Source organism: Humulus lupulus, chromosome 4, assembly GCF_963169125.1.
Source record: "Humulus lupulus chromosome 4, drHumLupu1.1, whole genome shotgun sequence".
Taxonomy (NCBI): domain Eukaryota; kingdom Viridiplantae; phylum Streptophyta; class Magnoliopsida; order Rosales; family Cannabaceae; genus Humulus; species Humulus lupulus.
In genome coordinates, this window is record NC_084796.1 from 243253216 (window position 1) to 243262491 (window position 9276).

At 35.5% G+C, this 9276-nt stretch overlaps 1 protein-coding gene across 1 annotated transcript; it reads right to left on the reverse strand.

Annotated features, from left to right (window-relative positions):
- Nucleotides 1–3534: 3534 nt before the first annotated feature.
- On the reverse strand, nucleotides 3535–4434 carry LOC133833090 (uncharacterized). The gene has a single exon (XM_062263348.1). The coding sequence runs from the start codon at nucleotides 4432–4434 to the stop codon at nucleotides 3535–3537; it is 900 nt and encodes a 299-aa protein (XP_062119332.1).
- Nucleotides 4435–9276: the final 4842 nt, after the last annotated feature.

A 9276-nucleotide genomic window follows, 5' to 3' on the forward strand; every position in this document is an offset into this window, starting at 1 on the left:
TATCAGAATTAAATGGCTCAAAGAGCATTAATGCCAGATCGACCCCGAGGGTCAATGAATGAAATAGGCGCTTGAAGGCTAGTGGCTTACCTAACAGCCACTCTTCCATCTGAATTAGTGACATGCTAGTCAGTCACTCAGTATGGTTTATCAGGACCTCATGTGATGTTCACTCATTGGTTTGAAAGCTTTATGCTCAGTGTGATTATAATGATAATCATTTGATAATGTTTATGTATAGTGTTATGTTTTTGTAACGCCCTGGCTACCCCAGAACAGTTACGGTGAACGGTGGACCGGAAATTTGACTCACTACCTGAGTCCTTTGGTAAAAAACGTGCTCTAATTGTAATTAACAAGTTAAGGTACAAAACCAATAAAAAGGAAATGGAGATTTTATTACAAACTGCTCTGCAGAGCTAAACAAAACATTTACAAGTGGTTCTCAGTTCAAAATGGCCATTACAGTTTTAAATTTACAATCCCGCCGACCCAAGCGGCAAAAATAGGGTAAACCCCCTAGTTCCTCTGAGAACTCCTTGGCCGTGGTGGTCAAGCGACCGCATATATACACATCACCACATCAGCTCTCCACTCAAGGCTAGGTGAGCTTTTCTTTCCCTTTACCTGCACCACATAGCACCCATGAGCCAAAGCCCAGCAAGAAAACATAATACTTTTTATAAACATTATCAAATGATTATCATTATAATCACACTGAATCATAAAGCTTTAAGCAAGCAAATGAACATCACATGATTCTAGCGGGAGAGTGGCTGCTAGGTAAGCCACCAGCCTCCAAGCTCTGTTTTCTAGCGGGAGAGTGGCTGCTAGGTAAGCCACTAGCCTCCAAGCTCTGTTTATTCATCAACCCTCAGGGTCGGTCAGGCATTAATGCTCCTTGAGTCATTCAATGCTAGTAGTCGATTAGATCTAATCTCTGTTGGCTTGCGTGATTCACGCTAAGGCCGTTCTGACAAATAAATCAGCGCTACCTGACCTGTGTCCAGTATCACTGCCGAACCTGACAAATAAGTCACAGCTTCACAGCTGATACTAACACTTTTGTCGATTCTGCATTCAATCCATGTCCATATTTATACAATCAACATGCCTCACAAATATCCATGCATGTCTCACTTTGGGTGCAGTTTTCTTACCTCCGGTTCGAGCAAGAATGAATACAAGAACAACCCTGAGAACGATCAACCTTTTGGTCCTTTAGCGGTTACCTGGTCATAACCAAATTATGGGATTCCATCAATAAAATGAACAATAAAAGGTTCCCAAACCCAAACCTAACCCCCGGGACATCAAACACTACTCAACCGGGTAGTAGGTTCAACCCTGAGGCCTAAGGTTTGAATCCCCATGCTGAAAACACTATTCTGGCCAAAATTGCCCTGTTGGGCCGTGGCTCACCAGAGCCATGCCACGGCTCACCCTCCTGACAGAGGCGTTTCCACCTCTGAAGCCTTCTTAGGCCGCAGCACACCATAGACAGGCCGCGGCTCATTACGCATTTCAGCCCAGAAATCAGCACGCACCAGCAAACTCCCCTGCGTTTTCCCTCTCAAACCAGTCCTTCAAACCAACCCAAAACCTCTTCCTAACACCCATTTGAACCTCCAAACATCACCCATAACTCCCCCTCATCATAACCCAAGAAAAACACCACAAAAACTCCCCTTGATTCCAACTTTCCACACTTAAATTTAGAGCTGAAAACTTAAAACGAAAACAGAGTACAACCAGAAAATAATGGATAAAACTCACCTCAAATTCAAAACCAAAGCCTCTTCAATGGCTGAATCAAGTCTACAACCTTAGCCCCTTGATCACCTAGCTTAATCACTATGGCTGCTTTCTGGAATGACGACTGGCCCTACAAACCAAGACAAGTCTTTCCAGCGTGCTTTGTCCTCACTCGCACACTTCCTGGGAAAACTTCCCAGGAGGTCACCCATCCCTAGATTACTCCAGGCCAAACACGCTTAACCATGGAGTTCTCAAGTGATGGGCTACCGAAAAGAAGATGCACCTTCCTGATATAGGTAGTACCCATCAATCCATTTAAGCCCTCTTCAACTGTGTAGTCCCATACCTACACAGTCTTAGAATCATTACACTTGACCTTCCCCAGGCGGTGTGGGATTGCACAGCTTACCCGGTCTTTCCCCTTACGGATCACGGGATTTTGACTGTCACAGTTTTCTTGCTGGGCTTTGGCTCATGGGTGCTATGTGGTGCAGGTAAAGGAAAAGAAAAGCTCACCTAGCCTTGAGTGGAGAGCTTAGGTGGTGATGTGTACATATGCGGCCGCTTGACCACCATGGCCAAGGAGTTCTCAGAGGAACTAGGGGGTTCACCCTATTTTTGCCGTTTAGGTCGGCGAGATTGTAAATTTTAAACAGTAGTGACCATTTTGTACTGAGAACAATTTGTAAACGTTTTGTTTAGCTCTGCAGAGCAGTTTGTAATGAAAATCTCCATTTCCTTTTTGCTGGTTTCATACATTAACCTGTTAATTACACTTAGAGCACATTTTTGACCAAAGGACTCGAGTAGCGAGTCAAATTTCCGGTCCACCGTTCACCGTAACTGTTCTGGGGCAACCAGGGCGTTACAACCTCCTTCTCTTGAAGCTCTACATCACCCCTGCCTTGCCTATTCAATCTCTTCAGGCCAAACTTGAGCTGCTTTAAGAGAAACACCAGCTGATACATATGAGAACCAGCAACTTTTTCCTGCCAAAACTGCTTCACGACATCAAGAAAACCATTCAAGTTCTTCCAAAAATTGAAATACCTGAAAGGTTTTTTAATATTCTGCATGCTCGGATAAACTGTAAGAAGAGCCGGGGAATGGTCAAAATTTCCTTCAGGAAGAAAAGAGACTTCAGCAGTGGAATATGTTTCTATCCAATTGGAGGTAGCCAAAAATCTGTCGAGTTTAGCATAAACTCGGTTTTTACCATCTTGTTTATTATTCCACGTGAAGAATCTGCCATTGTATTTCACATCTTCTAAACCACAATTATTTACACAGGTCTGAAAAGGTATCAATTCATTTGCATTTCCTCTATATTCAAGCCTCTCTTCCGGATTCAACACTGCATTAAAATCACCTCCAACTATCCAAGGAATCTTCATTCCTTCCGAGATGTTCACCAAATCTCTCCACAAAAGTTCTCTAGTTCTGGAGTCATTAGCAGCATACACTACAGTTAAAGCAAAGCTATGACCTCTTTTAGGCTTAAGAACACAGTGAATAAGTTGGCTTGTACCACCTTTGATATCCACTTCAAAACTATTAGGATTCCAAGCTATGATAATCCTTCCATTAGGATGATGAGCAAGATTAGACGAAAAACACCAGCCTTTGAACATTTGAAGGTATAAGGCTCCCATCTTGGAAGCCTTAACCTTAGTCTCAAGGAGCCCAATAAATCCTATATTTTTATTATGAAGTTCTTTCATAACATCAATTTGCTTTGAGGATTTATTGATGCCCCTTACGTTCCAAATGAAAATTTTATCCATTTATTGGTGGAGGATCTCCCCCTCCATCAATAATGGACTGCATCTCACAAAGAACTTTGCCCACTTGTTCTTCTTGCATCGAAATATCTTCAAGAACTTCAAAAGCATTGCTCGTGTTAACTTGAGAGGGCCTTGCTATCACCACCTTTTTGCCTTTCACTTTTTTAAATCCATGATCTTCCTCTGTTTCTTTCTCAGGAGGATTTTCCACTGTTTCTGTCACCTCTTTCGGCTTCCATATTTTCTTCATTTGTTCCACAACTTTTGCCTTCTTACACACATTACTAGTATGGCCTATTCCATTACAAGTGGCACACTTTTCTGGTTTCCATTCATATGAAACCTCCAGATAAACTAGACTCCCTTTTTCATCTTCAAATTTGATCGAGTTCGGAAAGCCTTTAGATATATCCATCTCTATTAAAACTTGAGCAAACTCTAGTTTATCTCTATTCATAGTAGCTTGATCTTGTTTGATCATCCTCCCAAGAGTGCTCACTATTTTCCCCATTGATCTTTCCCCCCAGTAATTCAAATCAAGCTGTCTGAGTTGAACCCAAACTGGAACTTTCCACATCTGTTCCCTGGTGAATTTAACATCTGGATCCCAAGCCTTCATTATAAGAGGCTTCTTATCAAAGAATTGATAACCACCTTTAAGAATACCATCCCGATCCTCAATCGAATGAAAATGGACCAAAAATACTCCATGAGTTAGTAGACTAACTCTATCAATATTCTTATTCTTCCATATTCTTTTCAGAAAGCCTTCTATAACATGTATAGGAGGGTTAGCTCCTAAAACATAGCAAACAATGGCATAATTCCAGTAATTAATCCCATCAGCTATATCTTCATCTATAATCTTTGCACAACCCCCAATTTCCCCCATAACTTCTTTCTCAAAATGCAGAACAGGAAATTCCTGAGGAGACTTCTTACCAGTAGTGTTCTTCGCATTAGCAACCCCCACTGGATCGTGGAGAAAGAGTTATCCCCACTCCATCATCTCCGATTGCAGTAGTTATAATCGGCGGTAGATCTTTCCCTTCATCCAGATCGTTTTCGGAATCAGAGCATTGCAGTTCCTCTATCCCCAAAATCTGATCTATCTTCTTCGTTTTCTTGATTGGATCGGATGAACTCGGTCCTTTCTTCTTGGTTCCCTTCTTAGTAGCCTAAATTTTCGCTGAGTCCTTTCGTAGTCTCGGTCTCCCTGCCATGGCGCAGCTCAAGCCCTAACAGAGCAAACAGAGCTTAGAGAGTTTTCAATGATCCTTTAACACATATTAGTTGGTTTCATAATTAAAATTCAGTAATTGATTTCCCAAATCTTAACAAGAAAATATGATAAATACTCCATTTTTACAACAAATAAACAACTATAGGTTACTTTACTATGTTTATGGTTTGCAAACGTTTCTAGTTTAATAATTTTTATTTATTTATTTACGAAATCAACTTGTTTAGTTAAAGTAGCGGAAAAGTATATTATTCGAGTAATGAATTTCGAGTTTCCATGTTCTATTTTGTGTTTTCTGTCTAATGAGAAGCCAACAACATCAGTCAGTCAGGAACAACTTTATTTGATTTTGTGCTGTCTCATCTCATGAAGATCATAGATTAGATTAGATAGATTAGCATGAAGAATATGTTCTATTTCTGACGAATTTTAAACCCTAAAAGCATTCAGGCACATGCACATGCACATGCACATGGCCCTTCAGTAGTTTTGTTAACTATTATTGAAAAAATTACAATATTCTTTACAATATAATTTTAGGGAATTTTTATAATATGGCGCCACTGGCAAGATTTTTTTGTGTTCACAGTCTGTGAATAGTTGTTAGCGCAATTTTTTTTTATGACCGTATATATTATTATTTAGAGCATCATGTAAATATTCAAACCAAAAACTAGTTTCAAATAAAATTTTACATGCTTAACTAATTTTGTTATGAACAATAATTTTAAACATTAAGAGAATTTCTTTTGTTGATGTTCTCATTGGACTAATGAGAATCGTTAGCTGCTGATGACCTCAACCATACAGTTTACTATCAGATGCGCTGCCATCCATCATTGTCTTAGTTTGCTCAACATTTTTAGGTGAGATCTGATTCTTAACTCTCTGATTAGTACCATCCACTACCACTGTTGTTGTTGAGATATTCTCAATTCTCATCAACACGAGCATCAAGGAATAACCTCAATTCTATGTGATAGAATTTTTCGAAACATAAAGTTATATATGATATTTAGTTAAAACTCTAGAGTATAAAATGATAAGAACCCTTAAAAGAATTATAGCACTTTACTATGATCTTGTTTGCTTCATTTCCTAGTTATATTTTTCTTTCGTTTAGTTAATACTAAAACATTAATATCATGTATTTGATAATTCAATACAAACATATCACTTGAATATAATTTTAATCTAATTTATTTCAATAGTACTAAAATACTCATATTAAAAAATCATAAAACATTAACAAATTGAAATGTAATTTCCACTATTTTAATTACATGATATATCTATTTAAAAAAAATATAATACTATTTTTCCCAAAAATTAAATATAACTTTAATAATAAATAAAATAAAAAATTATTATATAATTAATTAAAAACCTAAGAAAGAAAATTATTTAATCATTTAAAATTATGCTTTCAATTGATTAAATTAATTATTACTTTAAAGTTAGATTTTAAAAAGTAGATTTTTTTCTTCTAAATATAATATATACATCATGTAACAAAAATAAAAATCATTATGATCATATTAAAATAAATTTGACTAAAGTCACTAAAAGAATTTATATATATTAATTAGTTTGTTAAATACAAAATTGAGGTGAGAATTTAATGAAACAATTAACAAGATTATAAAATGATATAATTTTTTGTTTGTTTAAAATGTATTAATTTAACAATTTTTTCAATGTGGCTTATTAATCAAGAATCAACATGGTATATTTAATCATTTGCTTTGTGCTTAGTCTTGTGTTGTATTAGATTACAACACTTGTCCTAGAAGAGGATTGCATTAGCAATTCTGATGAGAGTGGTGCACACATGTCGGATTTTCGGGTGCATCGGGTTCGAGTTTTGTGGGTTTCAGGTGGAGAAAAGTGGTACCGAATCTGGCCCGAAATTTTTTCGGGCTTCGTCGGGTTGGGTTTGGTCGGGTTTCGAGTGAGATTGGTTCAAAAATGGGCTTTGAGTCGAAAATGGACATTGGTAAAAAAATTTCAAAATACTATTTTTTTTTCGCATGCTTTTTTTAACTTTGTTGTTAATTTGATAATGTTGATTTTTTTTACAAATTGGGTCTTAGTTATTTTTTCAAAAATTATTATTTTTTAATTATGTTCGGGTACGGATGTAACCCGAACCCGACCCGAACCATGCTAGGTTCAGACTGGATTTCACCTGAAGTCGATGGATTTTGCAAAAAAATCAAATTTTTGGGATGCGGGTCAAGCAGGTTTGCGAGATTTCAAATTTTCCAGGTCAAGTGTTTACTCCTAATTCAAAGGATAGTTCCCGATGAGTGCAACTAAAGGGACATAGGCTCAGAGAGTCCATTGCTTACTTGGACTAATGGGAGGGGATCGAGGTGTTACAAATGTTAAAGAAAAGCTGGATAGGAAGTGTGGCAAATGAACTTTTTTCCCATGTTGTCTTGTCTCTCACCTAGAATTTCATGGATTGGATCATATAGCCATTCTTCGATATTTATCGTCTTGAGATTGAGAGGAGGTGGGGTGGTTTGGAACGTGGCATGTGGTTTTGATTTGGGCTGGTTTTGAGGACTCATGAGGTGTGGAAAAGTCTCCTAAGAGCTTCTTGAGCATCTTAGGGGAGTGTGGATGTGAGATTGCTTCTTAAGGAGGAGCAAAGTTTGGTTCCATTTCTAAGAAAGTATTAAAATCCCGTAAAGCTAAAGACATTGAGTACGTTTATGGGCTTTCTTCTTTCTTGTGCGTCGAACATTCAGCAGCTGAGATGTTTAAATATGGAGCTTGAGAAGTTGGTGTAGTTTTAACAACTACAAAAATAACTAGGGAGTAGGGACCTAATCAACACTAGAGAAAAATTGGGATTTCAGATTTTAATTACCCTAAAACTGAACAAATCTAAACACGATGATGACCTAAATTGAGAAAAAAATTATAAAAGACACGTTTTTTTTAACGTAAAATTATTGACTATCTTAAATGACCATAATAATAAGAATAATAATAAAGTTAAAACAATAAAAGACATTCTTTGATTAAAAATTTATCAATTTTGGATTTTATTTATTTTGCTAAAGGGTAATCTTAGAATCGTTTATTCTTTAATAATAATCTTGTTATATTGTTTTTATAAATTATAATTGAGGTAGGAATAAAAAGTTACAGGAAAAGAAACTATTGGTAATATTGGAATATTCTTTGGTGCTCTTTTCTGAGAAGGGAGTACTTGTTGTATTTATGACACTTAAATAGTTATATTCTCATGTTTGTTAAGTATACAGTGTGGATATAGCATATATCTTATTAATTTTTGAAAGATTACGAATAATTAATGGTACGAAAAAAAGAGATTAAATAGTTTGTTGCACATGTGCATGTTTTTTTAAAATTTTTTATACGAGAGTGTGAAACATATTATTTGAACCCTAAGTTTGCTACCATAAATTATTCTAAATTCTAAAAAAACTATTGGGATGACTGCTATAATTACAATGTACATTATCTTATAAAGAAAATGAGATTATAATTATTCTAGTACCAAATTATACAAAGAGGTACATTGATACTTTTAAGTGACGGTCAAAAAATTATATTGTAATATTATTGTTTAACGTCCAAAACGTGTATCCACTAAGCGGTGGTTGTAGTATAGATCGGGCGGTTGATTCCACAATAAGGTAAAGAAATAAAGTTAATCAATAAATAAAGTTTAGAGATAAATAATATGAGGAAAATTATTCAAGTAATAATTTTGTTGTTTTTAAGATTTAAAAATTAGAAATAAAGATAGAATAAAGTGTGATATAACAAGAGGTAACAAGTAGGAAGGATCAAGAGTCACCAATATGCATACTTATTTATTTGGATCTTTGATTCACAAAAATTACACAAATGAGTAGTTCACATCCCAACTATTCATTTGGAAGATTTAGCATTGAGGCACAAATATGTTTCCCAAAAACGTATTGAAGTGATTATTATTCTTTACCATGAAAACATAAGATAAATCTTATGAGAAATCTAAAAATGACATTATACCATTGACAATAATGCAATAAAAGATTGGACATAAAACCTAACACAAATATTACTTTTGCTATTTATAAAATACATAGAAATAACATGACTAATTCTATATAGATTTAGCAAAAGTAAATATATATGGATAAGATGGAGAAAATAATAAAGATATTATCTATATTATTTCACTAATTTGATAATATGTAGAAAGTGCTTGACAAAATCTATATACTATTAGTAAACATAAATATAGATAACAAGATGTAGGAACAAAGATGAAAGAAAATAAATCACTCAAATATATAAACTTTAAGCACAAGGTGAATCAAAAATACCAAGCAAAGTCATAGTGCATATAAGATCATCCTAACCTTCTTATGCTAGACATTCTCATGAAATTCTAGAGAGAAAATATGAGAAATGAGACTAAAATTTGGTAGAGTTTTGCTACCTAAAAATTACATAGAAAATGTG

Excerpts from the sequence above, each read along its gene's own strand:
- LOC133833090 (XM_062263348.1), bottom strand. The coding sequence starts at position 4,434 with ATGGGGGAAATTGGGGGTTGTGCAAAGATTATAGATGAAGATATAGCT.